We start from the raw sequence: 18139 nt of genomic DNA on the forward strand, positions 1-18139 counted from the left end.
AAGAAGGGCATTACATAATGATAATGGGATCAATCCAACAAGAGAATCTATAAAATTGTAAATATTTATGCACCCAACATAGAAGCATCTAAACACATAAAGCAAATATTAACAGACATAAAGAGAGAAATTGACAGTAATACAACAATAGTAGGGCACTTTAATACCCCACTTACATCAACAGATATATCAACCAGTCAGAAAATCAATAAGGAAACAGTGGCTTTGAATGAGACATTAGATCAGGACTTAACAGACATAAATAGAACATTTATTTTTCTAACAGAATGCACATTCTTTTCAAGTGAACATTCTCTAGGTTAGATCATATGTTAGGCCAAAAAATAAATCTCAGTAAATTTAATAAGATTGAAATCATATCAAACATCTTTTCTGATCACAACAGTGTGAAACCAGAAATCAATTACAAGAAAAAATTTGAAAAGATAGAAACACTTGGGAGGCTAAACAATATGCTATTGACCAATGGGCAAAGAAATCAAAGAGGACGTTATAAAGACATGAAAATGAAAATGCAAAGGTGTAAAATCTTTGGGATGCAGAAAAATCAGGTCTAAGAGGGAATTTTATAGTTTATACAAGCCTACTTCAAGAACCGAGAAAAATCTCAGAAAATCTAATCTTATACCTAATGGAACTAGAAAAACAAAGCCCAAGGTTAGTAGAAGGAAGGAAACAATAAAGATCAGAGTAGAGATAAATGAAATAGAGACAAATTATATATATATATATAGACACAAATTTATATATATAAATAGACACAAATATATATATAAAATGATGAAACTAAGAGATGTTTCTTTGAAAAGATAAGGAGAATTGGTAAGCCTTTAGCTAGACTCATTAAGATAAAAAGAGAGGCTCAAAATCAGGGGAAAGAAGAAATAACAACTGACATCACAAAAATACAAAGGATTATAAGAAACTATTATAAAATATTATATACCAACAAATTGGACAACATAGGAGAAATGGATAAATTCCTAGAAACATAAATCTTCCAAAATTGAATCAGGAAGACGTAGAAAATCTGAACAGAAGGATGTAATGAAATTGAATCAGTGAAGGAAACAATTAACAAATGTAAAAGGTAACCTTTGGAATGGGAAAAGATATTTGCAAATGACATATCTGATAAAGGGTTAGTATCCAAAATCTATAAAGAACTTATCAAACTCAATACCCAGAAAACAATCCAGGTAAGAAATGGGCAGAAGACATGAATAGACACTTTTCCAAAGAAGACATCCAGATGGCTAACAGACAAAAGATGCTCAACATCACCCATCATCAGGGAAATAAAGATCAAAACTACAATGAGAGACCTCCTCACACCTGTCCAAATGGGTAAAATTAACACAGGAGACAACAGACGTTGGGGAGGATATGGAGAAAGGGGAATCTTTTATACTGTTGGTGGTAATGCAAACTGGTGCATCCACCAAGTGGATGGAGCTAGAGGGTATTATGCTAAGCAAAATAAGATAATCAGAGAAAGGCAAATACCATATGATTTCACTCATCTGTGGATTTTAAGAAGCAAAACAGATGAACATAGGGAATAGAAAAAAGAGGGGGGCAAACCATTAAGGAGACTCTCAACTATAGAGAACAAACAGGGTTGCTGGAGGGTAGGGGGGGATGGACAAAATGGGTGATGTGTATTAAGGAGGGCACTTGTGATGAACACTGGGTGTCATATGCTAAGTGATGAATCACCAAATTCTCCTGAAACCAGTATTACACTATATGTTAACTGAAATTTGAGTTTATTTTCATGTACTGTTTTAGACCCTGAATGGATATAAGCTGGCAAATTATGTTCTTGAGTTCTAGAGATTTTTTGAATTATTTCCTTTTCCACATTTTGTGGAATTTTCTATGCTTTCTTGAGTTCCTGTTTTTTTGTCTGTTGGATCTCCTGAACAGGTCCTTTTTCATCTCTTTTCTGCCTTTCAATTTTTTTGCTCTAGTTTCAGGGAGATTTCCTCAACCTTACCTCGAAACTATTATATTGAGTTATGTATTTTTGTCATATTTTTAATTCCTAGATTCTTTTTATTCTTAGCATGTAGCTTTCTTTATCTTGTTCTTATTTCATGGATGTAATACTTATTAACTCTGAAGATATTGCTATTTCCCTTGAAGCTTTTCTGTAGTTGATCTCCTCCAGCTTGCGTTTTTTCTGTGTTGATTTTCCTTTCATGGTAGAGGCTTTCCTCTGACTAGTGATGATCCACTATATAGCTGAATGGGAGCTGTATAGCTGAATGTAGGGTGGGGAGGGTTCTCATTGGCTCTGAGCTTCACACAAACTGGGATGTTTCACTGGGATATTCTTGATGTCAGTAGTTTTAAGACTTTTATCTTGCTACGTTAGATTCCTCAGAGGAAAATCTTCCAATTGCCTGCTTTGTGAGTATAAGCCTGGCTACCTGTGTTTGCAAGTTGGAAGAAGAAATCAGGCTAGGAATCTCAGTATTCAATATGTATACAGACTTTTGCCTAAACCTATTCTTTTCTCTATGATCCATTCACCATCAACTCTTACTGTGCGATCCACAGGCTCTCTGTTTCTCTCTCTCTCTCTCTCTCTCTCTCTCTCTCTCTCTCTCTCTCGATATCCAACATTTATAGTCTTTCAGCAAAGTGGTGAAGGAAAGTTGCTCAGTTGGCCTGAATAAGGGAGGAGATCTGCAGATCTAATCACTTTTTCTGCAGGTTTTCAACCATTTCTTCTGTTCACATATCTACCTTCACACTTAATTCCAGAGGCACCACTAATTCCTGAGCCTGTATGGCTTTCTGTGATGCAGCCCAGGTTGCTTGTAGGCTTTTCCTACTTTTTCTTAGGGCTCAGGTTTTTCAGGTCTTAGTCATTCACCACTAGTCCTACTACTAGCAGGCTTTCAAAATTTCATTATACCCTCTTCTATTTGTTCTGTGTCTTTTAAAACAAACAAAACCACTTCATTGTAATTTTAGTGAGATTTGGTGATGGAGTGAAGATAGATGTATGTGTCTAATCATTTTTTAACTGGATATCAAGAATAATATTTTCAATGTAAATTTACTTTTTTTTCTACTAGGAAAGCCGAGTTAGTAAAGCAGTTGAAGTGATGATTCAGCATGTAGAAAACCTGAAGAGAATGTATGCCAAAGAGCATGCTGAATTAGAAGAACTGAAACAGGTTCTTCTGCAAAATGAAAGGTCTTTTAACCCTCTTGAAGATGAAGGTAATAAAAGTTTAATGGTATCAGTTATGTTTTTCTAAGATTCTCCTCTTTCATTCTCTTTCTTACTTATTCTTATGTCTTTAGTATAAAACTCTTAGGTTAAGGTTATGTTAGAATAATAATTCATTCCTGTTATTTATATAGCCCCAAGTAAAATGTAAGTTAGAAAACAGGTTGGGACACAAGGAGGATTCTTTGGTAATGACACCAAAAATTCATTAAATTAATTTAGATTGCTGAGATGAGAGAATATATTTCTTTTCTTTTTTTTTTTTTTTTTGAGAATATATTTCATCCAACCCACTGAGTTGACTCTAATGTTCTCCTACTTAGGGTATGTTAGAATTGGCTCTTTCTCCACACACAAAGCAAAGCACAATAAATTAAATGAGCCACTCTCATCAACAATGGTTTTCTATTTCTTGAAGAAGGAATGACTCTGGCATAGTAAGCTGGCAGACGGATTGGAAAATAAGGACACATCTCAGGCCATGGGAAATACCTTAAAATATAAGGTTTATATAAGTCTTGTAATAGTTTTATTTTAAATAATGTGAACTTTTCTGAGCAGAGTTATTTTAATGATCTCTTCCCTTTTCTAGGAAAAGTAATCATATTTGATAACCTTCTGATCTATAGTTTTGGATTCATTTATTCAGCCTATATCCATGTAGCATCTCCTATGTGCTGGGTAAGCATTGTGGGCATATATAGTGACATAGAGGACAGTATTCAGATGGTAATTGTTATGAGTCACCAAATGATAACCAGATATCTTTACTGTTCAGTAGTCTCTAGGGTCTTAAATATTTCTGACTATTGCTTTTCTTTGTTAAGAAATAAGACCATTGCAATAAATTGCTTATGTAATTCCTCAAATGTGCCAATGTGTTTTTCCTTTCAGATGACTGCCAAATTAAAAAACGTTCATCTTCCCTAAACTCCAAGGTAATTACTAGTTGACTTAACAGTCTATCAAATGTTATGGATGAGATGGTTTTAAGATATTATTTGAAACAACACGGTTTTAAATGTAAATCATGTATATTTATGTAGATATGCATACGCATGTTTAAGTTTATATATGTATGCTTTTATACTTCTTACTATATTTGTACATCATTTAAGTTTGTCTGAAAGCAAGAGGAAAGCCAGATAGTTTCTCTCTCATGTAAAACTGGAGATGGAAATAGGCAGTCCAAAAATGGTAGAGTGGCTTCACGAAATCCACAGGGCCCAGTCTCCTCTTGCTGCTTCATCACCCTCAGGCCTCTGCTTCCACCTCATGGTCTACGGTGGCTCCATCAATACAGGGGGCACCAAGTTCTGGTCATTACATCCAGTCACATTCTAAGAAAAAGGAAGACATAAAAACAAGTGTTCCCTCTCCCTCTAATGACAATTCCTAGAAGTCCCAAATAACATTTCCTTGTCATTCTTGGCTGAAAGACTAGAAAATCCATTTTTATATCTGGAGGCTTTTGTGCCTAACTGAAAATCAAGGTGTTCTTTACCAAATAAAAAGGGGGGAAATGGAATATTGGAAGTCAACCAGCAGTTTTTGCCAGTTTGAAAATCAGGATTTCACAGAATTTTTGAGCGAGAGACTTTAAAATCATTCCATCCAAATCTTTTTCACAGATGAGGAAAATCACTTTCACAGAAGTTAAGTGATTAGTTACGATCATGTAGTAGCAGAACCATGGTGAGAACCCAAATTTCTTGGATTGCAATTTGATATTCTTGATACTCAGCTAACCTATGAAATTAGGAATGGTGGTTTAAGAAAAAGATTCACCTTAAGCTTCTTTAGCTTATTTCCTACATTTAATATATTTTTTATTTCCTGAAGTTGTACTTATATACTACTTTGATTTCTAAAGTTTAACATTTTCCTATGCAAATCTGAGGCTGATAAATAAACTCATCCATTTATCAAAATATCCTGCCCATCTTTAAATGTCTTAAATGGAAAAGATGAAACCATGAAAAAAACAGCTAGAAAATAGGTGCACATGTATCTCCTCTTGAGTTGGGAAAGCCTCAGCATAAAATAAATGATAGCAAAAGATAGATTCAGCTGCATTAACAATGAAAAAAACTTCTGCCAGAATTATCATTAATAACATTAATATGGGCAATGATCATACAGTTCCCAGAGCAGATATATACATGATTATTCACATAAAAAAAGTGTTCAATGTCACCAGAAAACTAAACAAGAAACTTTATTTGGCAAAAATTATAGTCATCCAGTCTTGGAGAAGGTAAAGTATAAACTGGTACAATATTTCTGGAAGGCAATTTGGCCATAACAAAATATGTCCACAGGTTAACTCAGCAGTGGTCAAATGCAGGGATGTGTATGCACAAGGATACCCATTAGTGTTGTATCCAGTGAGAAAATACTGATAGTTTTCTAAATGTACCTTTGCCTTCCTCGGGTAGCCATCTTCTCTCCGAAGGGTGACCATTGCCTCTTTGCCCAGAAATATTGGAAATGCAGGAATGGTAAGCAAATTCCTAAGTGTTCTTAATCAAAAGCAAATTCATTTTCATATAACAAAAACAAACTTCACTAAAGTCATATTTCATTATTTCTTTAACATCTGAAATTTAAAGGTGCCTGGGATGGAAAATGACCGATTCAGTAGGAGGTCAAGCAGCTGGTAAGTGTAATTTTATGGTTGCTCTTTGGGAACCCTACTGTTTTATAATTGACTGAAGTAAATGTGTGTAATAAGTAATAAAGTAACATTTGATTTGCACAGGGTATATGCACAATAATTATAAAATAGGTGTATAATCATGAAATTTTATTATGAAGTATGTGAGTGTGCCAACAAAAAATAGAACATATAATTTTTGTATTAATTTAGGTAGTAGGAAATAAATTGATAATGGCTACAGATGTATTTAATTTGACAAGAGGCTATAATCATCTTTACTTAGGCGTATTTTGGGATCAAAGCAGAGTGAACACCGTCCCTCATTACATCGATTTATTAGCACCTATTCCTGGGCAGATGCTGAAGAGGAAAAATGTGAACTAAAGTAGGTAAAGCTTGGTGTGTGTGTTAACCTGATGTGAGCTGGGAAATAGTGGCGATCACTTTTATTCCATGGAAATGAGATAATGCTGCATTATTCAAAACAGAATTAAGACTTTTATAAACCATAGTGCATTGCATAAATGTTATTTGCAAATACATTTACTCTTGTAGCACTCAAAACTGTAAGGTTTGAGGTCTTAAGTTAGACACTGAAATTTGCCAGAATTGTGAAGATTATTTTTTTCCTGTATAGGTATCTGGTCATCAGGGAGAAAGGTCAATAAAGAGCCACAGAAGTAAAATGTCCATCTACTTAGATGGAAAAACAAAACAAAACATGAATTATATGTAACATGTAGCCACATATGTAATATATGTGTATTGTATATACATCTATTTTCTCTATGTAAATGAACAGTAGGAGAAACAAAACTCTATATTGCTGTGGAAGTGTAGCAATAGGTAGAGGGCAGAGGAGGGACCGGAAGAAATGTTGCCTCTAACTCCTGGAGTGACATTGGACCAATTGTTTAACTTTATTTGGTTTCTGTTTCCTCATCTGTAGAGATCTTAATGAAATGATTTTATGTTCATTTTATACATGTTCATACCTGCCTACTATGTGGTAGATACCAAACTCAATCCTCAGGGGTATAATGATGAGTAAGACGTAGTGCCTACCCTCAGGTTTTGTGTTTGTTTTTAAAATAATCCTGGGAGCCTACTGCATGTGCTGAAAACCATTTTCAGATTTAGAGTTAACATAATGGATTTTTCTGATCTGGGTTAAAAAAAAACAAGTTTTCTTCAAAAGATTACAATCTATTATTTGCTTTTTGTTAGTATGGTATGATTTCTACTGAGAAGTCTTAGTGAACAAAAGACTGAAATCTTGAGAATCTTACAAGAATTCAGTATGTTGGGCCTTTTCTTTTTTAAGATTTTATGTATTTATTTTCGAGAGAGCATGCAAGTTGGGGGAGGAGCAGAGGGAGAGGGACACGCAGATTCCCACTGAGCATGGAGCCCAACGTGGGGCTCGATCCCACAACCCCAAGATCATGACCTGAACCAAAATCAAGAGTCTACATTCAACCAACTGCCATGCAGTCGCCCTGGGCCAGGTTTCCTTTAAAAACTAAAACTAGCCACATACATTCCCTATAGACGTCCAAGAAGAAAAAAAAACTTTGAGAAACAGTTGCCTTGGGTAATAGAGCATTATTAGCTTGGAATTTCAAAATTCAAATCCAACTAGGAACTCATCAGTAAACATGATAATGAAACAAATTATGTTCAGGTTAAAGGAAAAACTCTTTAGATAATATGATTTTATTTAAAATATATTTGATCCAATTTATATTCCCCAGCTCATTGAATAAACACTTTTAAAATTAAGGTTTTTAAAGAAGAAATGACACTTGATATTACTCCAGTTTAGCATAAAATCCACTGTTAATATATTATGGGGTAGAAGGAGAAAAATTTTACCATATGTTGAATAAAAACAATACAGAGGAAGAAATACTCATCTTTGTTTTTTAAAGTTTAGTTACTATACACAAGCAGGGAAAGAAATCACAGGTTAATAACACCGGTTAATTATGAGTGGTGATAACTGACGAACTTCTACATGTTCTTTGTAAATTTCTCCTTTTTACTTATCCTTTGGCTAGTATCCCAACTTCCTACAACAAACATTTTTCTAAATATAGCAAGTTTTTAAAATTAAATTCCTATAAATAAAAATTTAGTGATTTGATTTTAGAATTATATAGCAAATCTTTCTAAAGAAAAATACCTGAGAACCTCTTTAGTAAACAATAAAAATTAGCAATATTTTATAAATAATCTGGTATATTATCCATAGTTTCAAATATTTATTTCAAATATTTAAACATAATACTTATTTACAGAACTAAAGATGACTCAGAACCACCTGGAGAAGAAACAGTAGAGAGGACAAGGAAGCCAAGTCTTTCTGAAAAGAGAAATAATCCATCAAAATGGGATGGTTCTTCAATGTAAGTTGTCTGCTTGCTAATGATACCATTTTTGTGGAATGGGGAAAGATGAGGCAGGGTTAACAGGTTAATCTTAAAGTACTAAAAGACCTGTCAAATTGTTAAATTTAAGATAAAAAAAAAAACAAACTTCACATGGTCTACCGGAGTTATCCCTGACCCCGTAATAGGTCACACTGATAGGACCTTGGTCCTGGAGCAGAGGGGCCTAGGCAAGTTCATCTTCTTTTGAGTGGCAATTTCTTCATCTAGAAGATAGGGATGACAATAGTAGTACATGTAAAATGCTAAGACTTAGTTGATGTTATAATAAGCTTTTCTTGTGTGTCTCATTTCTTAAACTAAAAATAGTTTAAATTTCAATATAGCACAAGTCCAGGGTATGGTGAGAAATAAGTGACATATGTATATACACACATATCATGCTCTACTCAGTAAATAACATTTTTGTTTCTACTACTGTAGGAATTTAAGATGCCTTACCTGATTGAAGGAATGAGATAAATACTCAAATGTTCTTGTTAGGAGTTAAATAATGCCCGAGTCACCTAATTTTCAGATCATCACCATAGCATTTCTTAACTCTAAATCATTTCTTTAATTCTAAAAATTATTGGGGTGGGAGTGGGGCAAATTGTGGCCCAAACCAAGATAGCAGGTCACATTATGTAGCTTATTATAAGGCAATGTTTGTGGTAGGTAGGACAGATCGATGACTTGACTGGTATTGTTGGCAAAAGAAGTGTTTCTAATAACAGATTGTTGCTATTACCAGATTCTGAATTTGTATTTTCCTTATAGTTATCACACAGTAGCTTCATGGGCAACAAATCTCAAGACTTCCTTCAGAAAGGCGAATAAGGCACTCTGGCTTTCTGTTGCATTCATTGTACTGTTTGCAGCTTTGATGAGCTTCCTCACAGGACGATTTTTCCAAAAGTCTGTGGATGCTGCTCCCACACCAGATGGGGACTCCTGGGTGTCTCTAGAACAAATCTTGTGGCCGTTTACCAGACTCCAACACAATGGACCACCACCAGTGTGACTAGAGCACATCTTGATGTGTGTGTCTTGATTTTTAAAGTTTCAGTATCTGAACTTCGTAAATTAGTCATTTTTAGCTGGGAAATTATAGCATTGAACCAGAGGGTCTCAGAAGGACTGTAAGGTATTTTACATTCCCTGTTTCTGCGATTTTCCTCTCTGGCTAAAATACAATGGGGAGGAAGCCTGCCTATAATTTTTAATGAGCTTTTTGAGGAGGAGATATTATATATTGTTTGTTAAAATTTATTGAAATAAAGAACCTCAAGTCTTCCTAGAGTGAAAAGTGGAAGTCTCAGTAGGCCAAATATTCATAGGGGGGAAAAAAACCCACTTTTTAAAAAATAAAATTTGAGTATAAAATGCTTATTAAATTTTAATAACCTCTTGAAATATATTCACTCATTACATTTTATTGAAGAAATACCTGATTTTGCTCCAAGTTGCTTGATTCTACATACTGCATAAAATTTATCAGTGGGGATTAAGAATAGCTGAGTAATCTAGTTGAGAGTAGCATATAGCACACAGAGTCAATAAACTGACAGCTGGAGCTCCTAATTTTTTCCATTGCTTTTTTGGAAGCAAAATCCTTAACCATGTGATATAAAGTAGAATGAAACTCAGTTTCCTCCTGAAGGGCTTCAGAGAATGCCTCACTGTTTTCATTGATCTTGAGCCTTTGCGCTCTGTCACCACTAAACATTAAATTGGTCCAATTAGGTTTCTGAGTAGGTTCTTCAGTAAGGTGTTCCTTCAGCTAAAGAAAAAGATAATTAGAGAAATCCATTAATAGTTCTTCTTTTAGGTATTTTGGCAGAGTATAATTTGAACTCAGTCCCCAAAATTGCTAATATAAAAGAAACATTCTTAAACCATGTTTGTATGGAGCTTATCATTCAACAGAGATTTATTGAGTAGCTACCAGGTGCAGGGAAGGTTCGAGGTGCTGGGGATATAACAACAAAGAAAAATACATATTAACAGCTGCAACAATAAAATCCTATCCTCAAGTAGCTGATATTCAAGTGGGAGAAACACACAACACACAAGTAAATATGGAGGCTCATGCTAAAACATTCATCAGCTTTTAGAATTTGTTATCTTTTTCATCAGGCAGTAGTAAATGTGCCAAATGCTAAATTGGAGGCCTGTCTCTGAGGAAAAAGTTTGTGAATCATAGATATATTCACATTAAAAGCTTCCATCTGTTCTCATGTTGATGTAAAGAGTTATAAGGACGCTAGCCTGAAGTCAAGAGTGTTTGATACCATAATGGACAATGAAGGCATAACCTTTATATAGTTTGGTTTTATATCTTTGACAAAATAAACAAAAGTGAAGTTTTAAAACTATTTTGGATGTTAATTTTTTTCACCTTTCCAAGAGGAGAAAGCATGGCCTACATTCATTTAGCTTTTGAGTATCTTCTTTTGGAGGACAAAGTAGTTTTATGGGTTTTTGCATACTATACCTTAACTATAACTTTTTTTGAATTACATACTGTATTCCACTTGCTCCAACCAAATGCAAAAGCAGAACCTAACAGGGCCAGTTGTCGATAAGCTTTCATTTCTACTAAAGGATCCTGTCAATATAAAAACAAATAGAGCTGATCATAGAGCCTTTCAACAAGACTTCCATCTTTGGCCTCCTACAGTTGCTTCTCAACACAGAAAAATCCATTTAAAATGTAAGTGAGATGATATGACAACTCTGTCAGAACAGGGCAATGGTGTTGCCTTTCTCTTCTCAGAAGAGAAGCCAAAGTCCTAACAATGACCTACAAGGGCCTCTCTAATCAGACATTCCCCCCCCCCCAGACTTCCCATTATCATCTCCTTTGCTTCTCCTTTTGCTCTCTGAGCTCCACTTGGCTAAATTCCCCACCTTCAAGTTTTGTTCAGATCTTACCTTCTCATTGAATGCCCCCTCCTCCAATACCCTATTTGATACTCTATGTTGCCCTAACCCCATGATTCCTAGCTGCCCTTTTTTTCCCATATAAAATATAAGATTATCTAGTATATTTTTGCCTTCCTCTGCTAGAATGTAAGCTCCACGAGGGCAGGTACCTTTGTTTTATTCACTAATGGATCCTAAGCATCTAAAACAATGCCTAGAATATAAGCATTCAGAAAAAAAAATTCTTAAATATTGAGATGAATAGTACACAACATTCAGCATTTGTAGAGTAACTGGCAATTGAGTTACTAAAACCAATGTGTTTTTTTTTCCCTACACATATGTACACACTCTTAGTGATATTATTTTCAGATGTCATATGGCTACCTACATTGTCATTTTCTGGTATATTATAAACGAGTTCTATAGCCAAGAACATCTTTCATGATTAGAGCCTACTTTGGCTTCATTTATATATCATAAATATTTACTAAACATCTGATTCAAGGAATATGCTAGGTGCTAGAAGAATCATAGGTGATGAAAGAACAGTCCTCATCCTCATGGAGCACACAGTTTAACATGGAAGGATCTTATTTAACTAAAGTCTTATGAGTAACATGAAGCAGTATGCAGACAGGGAGCCTCTCTCAAGAAACGGAAGGAAGTGGGTTCTGTATATCAGTGGTCCTTTTATGTGTTTAATTTTGCCTAATTTGTCATGTTTGGGAAACTGCTGAGTCATTTACTCTTTTAAGAAATCTTACATATATCCAGCCTGGAAGAAGAAAGAAAATACACAAAATGCAAAGTTGCTCTAACTACCTTTGCACTACACTGACCAGCTGTGGGTAAGGTTCCATTTGTCAATACGAAGATCATACTACAGGCTTACTTTCTTGGGAAAGATTATTAAACTTGAGAGAACCCTGGATTTCTGGTGTTGCCATTTATTCCTTCCTAACCATGATTCTGTGTAAGTGAATATAGAAAACCTAAAATGTACCTGAAGAGTTACATAACATTCAATACTTGCTAACATTCTAAATGTCCATTACATTAAATTTGGAAAGATTTGTTCTTACCTTATAATTTATAACAACATAAAAATGAGAGTGTCCACTAGGGAAGATATTCAATCCAGCTTCTTTCAAAGCACAAATAAAAGAAATAGGAGTCATCCATTTTCCTTCCAAAATAGAGGAATGCTTTTTGTTATTTAGTTTGATTGATGCTAACATGCAGAGGTTTTCCTAGTTTCAATAAGAAGAAAGATAATTACATCATTATTCCATTTCCAGCCTTTAGGTTCTTCATACTAGTTTTTTTTTTTTTTTTTAGCTCATTCTGTATTAAAAAGAATGCAGGATGGATATGTTTTGGGCCAGCTCTGAGAAGTCTCACATAAAGTCTCCCTTGTTATCCCAACCAGTCAGTCGGTCAACCCTTTGGGGGCTTTATCTGAACAAATCAAGGGACTAAAAGATCTCTCAGGTCTCCACCCATTGTATGAGTTATGATCTAAGAACACTGAATATGGTCACATTGAATTACAAAAGCTATTTGATAGCTATTCATGTTGCAACTTTTAAGGATAATTTTTTTCGACATACAAGATTTAACATAACAATGCAAAATTATCCAGTTTTAAAGTTCGCAAAGTGGCAATTTGAAAGTGTACAGAGTTCACATCTCTCATCTGGTTTTAAGGAGGAAGCCTCTTTAGAGTGGATCAAAAACTCTCTCAAAGTCACACTGCAGCAGGCTTGTAGCTTCATTAATTGGTTTATTTATTTTATTAAATTATTTAAATAATTAGTTATTTCTACTAACTTTAGGGTACAAATTTGCACATCACTTGTTATATGTTATTACCTATCCAATCACTATTTCATTTAGAAATTATGGCTCAAAGTATATTTATAACCGATTTCAATAGGTAAATCACCAGTGACTGGTTACTTTGACATACTTTTACTGTCATCAAAGCGGTTTACCGCTCTCATGTGACTTGCTATAATTGTGACTTACCTTAATTTGTATTTGAATCTCAGTAAATACTGTAGTCACAGTCAAAAGTACTTTATTCACATCAAGTGGTCTTAGTTCCCATGACTGGAACGGCATGTTAATATGAGAATCTTGAATCAAGGTAACAGGGCCAAAAGTTTCTAGGCTGAATGTTATAAGTCTCTCTTCTGATTTGTAAGAGACATTGCTGATGCCATCAGTTTGCCAATGCTTACCTTCATAATAAGGAAGAGAGTAACAGTTTTATTTTTTCTATACAAAAATAAGATGAATGAAACCACCCAAATAACTGCAAAGGTGTATAAATTTATCTTTTACATTTAGAAGAGAATCTCTACAAAAACCACTTTTGCTGGGAGGTTCTTACTGTCTACAGGATCAAATCCAAACTCCTCAGCATGATATATAAGGCCTTCAGAATGAAGACTCATGTCTCTGGCTTCATCCCTTGCACTTCCTACACCTGGTTTTAGCTATGCTTTTTTCCCCCTCCCCCAACAGCATCATATACCACTGAGCCTCTGCACATGCAGTTCTTTCTTCCTAGATTACTTAATCCTTTAGAGAACCCCTCCTCATCTTGTTTTAAAAAAAAAAAACTTTAAAATTCACCCATGTTAAGTATATATTTTTAGTAAATTCACCCAGGTGTGCAACCATTACCACAATCCAGTTTAGAACATTATTATTCTCTCCTTAAGATCCCTCATGTCCATTTTATAGTTAATTATTCCCATTCTCACCTCTAGCCACAGGCAACCATTAATATACTTCCTGTCTCTAAAGATTTGTCTTTTCTGGACTTTTCATATAAATACAATCATATGTGGGTGGTCTTTTGTGTCTCTTACAACTTACTAATAAAACACAACACAATTTAAAAATGGGCAGAAGATTTGAGTAAATATTTCACCAAAGAAGATCTAGTAAAGGATAATAAACACACACAAAAAGATGCTCCACATGATCAGTTATTAGGGAATTCAAATTATAACCCCAGGAATACCACTTCATACTCACTAGAAAGGCTAGAATAAAAAAATAATCACAAATGTTGGCAAGGATGTGAAAGGTGGGAAACCTCATATAATGCGGGCATGTAAAATGGTACAGTTACTCTGAAAAACAATTTGACAGTTTCTTAAAAAGTTAAACATAAATTTATCATTCAACCCAGCAATTCCATTCCCAGGTATATACGCAAGAAAGAGGAAAATGTACATCCACACAAACACTTGCATGCCAATGTTCTCTTAGTCTCTTAAGGCCCAGTTCAATATTCCATACTATGACAAGTCTTCCTTAATGCTCCAGGTGGACCCACTGTCCTGCTCGATAGCACTTTTATCTATTATAGCACCTTACTGTATCGTATTATGAGGCTTTTCCCTGTCTGCCTCTCCTACAACTTTGAAAACTCCTAGAGGAAGGAACTATGTCCCATTTACTCTGTATTTCTTATTGTGTAGCATAATTATGGAATACATGAGTCATTCCCTTCCTAGAATGCTCTCTCCATCTCCACGTGGCTTTCTCCTCACATGCAGGGTTCCACTCACTATTTTTAACTCTTAAATTCAATATAACAAATACAATTATATTGATAAACTAAGTTAGTCATAATTCCTCTTTTTGTTTTTACATTAACAAAATTACTATAATTTTTTAAAGGTAAAAATTAAGTATCACCTATAAATAAACTCTCCAAATTTATAGTATTTCCTGGAAAAAAGTTTCCCCATGGGAAGAATTATTGGAATTGTATATTACTGATCACTAATTACTGCAGTCAGAGACAAATTTTACACATTATATTTCCCTGAATCATGTGGGATAACTTATCTTGTCTAATTCTAATTTAATGTGAATAATTTTTAACATAGTAAATATTTAAAAACATTACCATTAAAGGAAAAGTGAAACTCCTAAAGCAATGTGAAGGGAAGAAATTACCTAACTGTTCATTTTGTTGTTTTATAATTTAATGTTTTGATAGACCTATACTGTTATTAATTCATAAGTTATTTTTAGAATATAAATATCTTGTGTCTATGTCTATACAACCAAAAATGTGGATTACTGTAGCTATCATAAAAAAAAAGTTTAAACCACATAACATTTACCCTTCCTGGTAGAGAAATTCCTAAATTCTCTGCTCCTTTGACTACATAAATGGATTAAGTAATAGCTCTGTGCCTTTATGATGTTCCCAAGCTGTCACCAACTAAGTAAATTCCTCCATAAATATGAATGTAAAATGCTTCACATTAAAAGTAAAGCTAAACCTTTTTCCTCTAGCAGCCTCAAACCTGCATGCATTAATTTACCAGACCAAGACTTCTCAGACTTGAGCCAGCCAACCCCAAATGAGGTATTTGTTAATGATTAGTAAATCATTAGCTTGTATTTCTGCTGGTACTTCTGACTTTGTTCATATTTATTTCACATTCTGGATAACCAATAATTTCCCATGGTTCCACAATCAGAAGTTATAAAGAGGCAGAAAGTGGCTAGTGTTCTTCTGTCTCGGGTTTCCCAATGGCTCACTCCCTATCTCCAGTACTTGTTTGTAATAAGATGTGCAATTTCTAAGTTATTAAGATTAAAATAAATTTTAATCACACCAATCTGAATTGTGCAGTCATTTCAGGAGAGAGTAGGTTTTTCATTTATTTATTTTCATGTGTACTACTATTTTGATATTTTTGTTAATTTATTATTCTTTTAAAACATAATGACATAAGTAATTGTTCAGAGATTATGGCAGATCTAAGACTTCAGCAACTAACAGTTATAACATTCAATAAATAAATTCCAATCCCTATTCATTTCCATCAAGAGCAAACAAAGCAAAGACTCCAGAGTTGCCATAGAAATGTGTAAGATTAGAGATGCAGAGTTTACACACTGTATTTTCTGTTTTAAGGATTTGTGTTATAGCTCTTTTCATTACATAATTATCAAAGCTGATTAAGGTATTGCTGTACCTTCAGCATCCCACCTTGCAACCACAGGATCCTCAAAAAAGATTACATTCTCCTGAACCTCAAGTGTGACCTCTATGGGTGGGAAAGCATTTTCTGTTTCAACGTCTTCTGTAGTTTCTGGAGGATAGATATATTTCTGCAATCCTTCTTTGAGTATCTTTTAAAAATGACCAAAATAACATCAAGTTAGAAGCTGACTGGTAACAATTAAATATGTAAATATTGCTGACTAAACTATATATAATTATTCCTAATAAGTGCTGAAGATTGGTCTCATTTAACTAAAGACTGACTAACAAAATGTCACAACAAAATTAAAAGATGATTGAGGAGGAAAAAAAAAATCACTAAATCTGAATTACAGAATCTTCCTATGGTCCAGGTTCTATGCTGGGACTTACTCATCATTTTATTCCTCCAAGTAATCCTACAAGACATATATTTAACAGAGATAACTGGGACTTAGAGAAATCAAAGAATTTGCCAAAGATTACAAAATGACCTCAAGGAGGCACCACAATTCAATAACAGAGCTATAGGACCCTAAATCTCAGATTCTAAAACCTTTGGTTAGGGTGTATAGGTGAAGAGAGAAAAGAATATAAGCAAACATTGTGAGAAGTATAGAAACAAATGGATGAAAGTAAATTAAAAATCACACGGTGGTACCCTTATATAATGCTTTATGTCAATTATATCTCAATAAAGCTGGGGAGAGAAAGTAAATTAAGCCAACAGCAGATTTCCCTGGGACGAAGATTTGTCCATTATTTGAACACAGCAGAGAAAGATCTAGGGAAGGAAGGGTAGGGAAGATTAAGAATGGTAAAAAAATAGAGGAAAAAAACTGGATAGGTAAAAATTCTAGAGGAGGTAGAAGATTACTGAAAAGAGACTTGAATAAAAGGAAGAAGACCTCTTTGTTGGAGAAGAGAAAAACAAGCGTAAAGGAGGATACTTCAGGCTCAAGTGGAGAACATGGAATGGTGATATCAGGACACCAACAAAATTCAAGAACAGATCTTTGAATGAATTCTTGGAAACCCTACCTCTGGCTGGGCCCTTCCTATGGATAAAGAATTTTGAAGGCCTACCTTCCCCAAAGAGATGCCTTTCTGTGACTCCCCATTGTCCTTCAAGTAACCCTGAGGTAGGAAGAGCTGATTCGAATAGATTGTTCAAAGTGGCTACAGACCAGGTTATCTACCTCAGGCAGGCTCTAGTAAGTGCGTTCTCACTTGGGGGAGAAATGGGAAAGGGAGAGCAGTATCATCCCCAAGGGGGTGAAAATTAGTTTGGGGGGCATGAAAAAAATCATACTCTTTTAGGTGTAAAGCACAGCTATCTATTTAGTACATACACAAATATATTGTATATCTATGGTATTAAAATTTCATGGGGTGGGTGGCTAGGAAAGAAAATGTCTACAAAGGCTCCTTAGGCGATAATGGGGAAAAGAATAAAAGTTGAGAAATACCACTCTATTACGAGAATGTACCAAGATCCTTAATAGTAGAACTGTGGGTGAGAAGTGCCTGGCAGTCTATGCACATGATGTGCTGAAGGAGAGAGAGAAAGAGGTCGGAGAGACAGAACGAGAGGGAGGGGAAGAACTCAGAAAGGCTGGAAAGCAAAAAAGGAAGGAGGAAGGGTCTATGACAATATAACAGGGTATATTTGGGACACAAGCCACCATGAAGTAAAGTTAAAATAAACCAAGTCAATACCAGGGCAAATGTTACTATTTATTGAAACAGGAGTGAGGAAGTCCTTTAAAAATGATCTAACACCTGCTGTCATTAGCCTCCTTACTAAAAGTGTGGAGCATGGATCAGCA

The 18139-nt window shown here is 34.7% G+C and overlaps 2 protein-coding genes across 3 annotated transcripts in view; one reads left to right on the forward strand and one right to left on the reverse strand.

Moving 5' to 3' along the window:
- IRAG2 (inositol 1,4,5-triphosphate receptor associated 2) overlaps positions 1–10734 on the forward strand; it is a 116025-nt gene extending 105291 nt beyond the window's left edge. The window contains exons 33-39 of the mRNA XM_088025708.1: positions 3111–3258; positions 4163–4206; positions 5707–5769; positions 5881–5927; positions 6211–6312; positions 8228–8335; positions 9137–10734. Coding sequence (XP_087881834.1) covers positions 3111–3258; positions 4163–4206; positions 5707–5769; positions 5881–5927; positions 6211–6312; positions 8228–8335; positions 9137–9380 — 756 coding nt within the window. The 3' untranslated portion in view covers positions 9381–10734. The remainder of the gene's footprint in view (positions 1–3110; positions 3259–4162; positions 4207–5706; positions 5770–5880; positions 5928–6210; positions 6313–8227; positions 8336–9136) is intronic.
- DNAI7 (dynein axonemal intermediate chain 7) overlaps positions 9561–18139 on the reverse strand; it is a 43108-nt gene continuing 34529 nt past the window's right edge. The window contains exons 9-13 of one of the 2 annotated variants that reach the window (XM_028113320.2): positions 16303–16459; positions 13316–13530; positions 12370–12537; positions 10854–10967; positions 9561–10139 (exon numbers count right to left, since the gene is read on the reverse strand). In XM_028113320.2, coding sequence (XP_027969121.2) covers positions 9864–10139; positions 10854–10967; positions 12370–12537; positions 13316–13530; positions 16303–16459 — 930 coding nt within the window. In that variant the 3' untranslated portion in view covers positions 9561–9863. The remainder of the gene's footprint in view (positions 10140–10853; positions 10968–12369; positions 12538–13315; positions 13531–16302; positions 16460–18139) is intronic. The other variant, XM_028113321.2, reaches the window with a different exon arrangement.

Source organism: Eumetopias jubatus, unplaced genomic scaffold (genome assembly GCF_037043125.1).
Source record: "Eumetopias jubatus isolate StellerSeaLion01/CBP00866 unplaced genomic scaffold, mEumJub1_p1.0 scaffold_8, whole genome shotgun sequence".
NCBI classification, from domain to species: domain Eukaryota; kingdom Metazoa; phylum Chordata; class Mammalia; order Carnivora; family Otariidae; genus Eumetopias; species Eumetopias jubatus.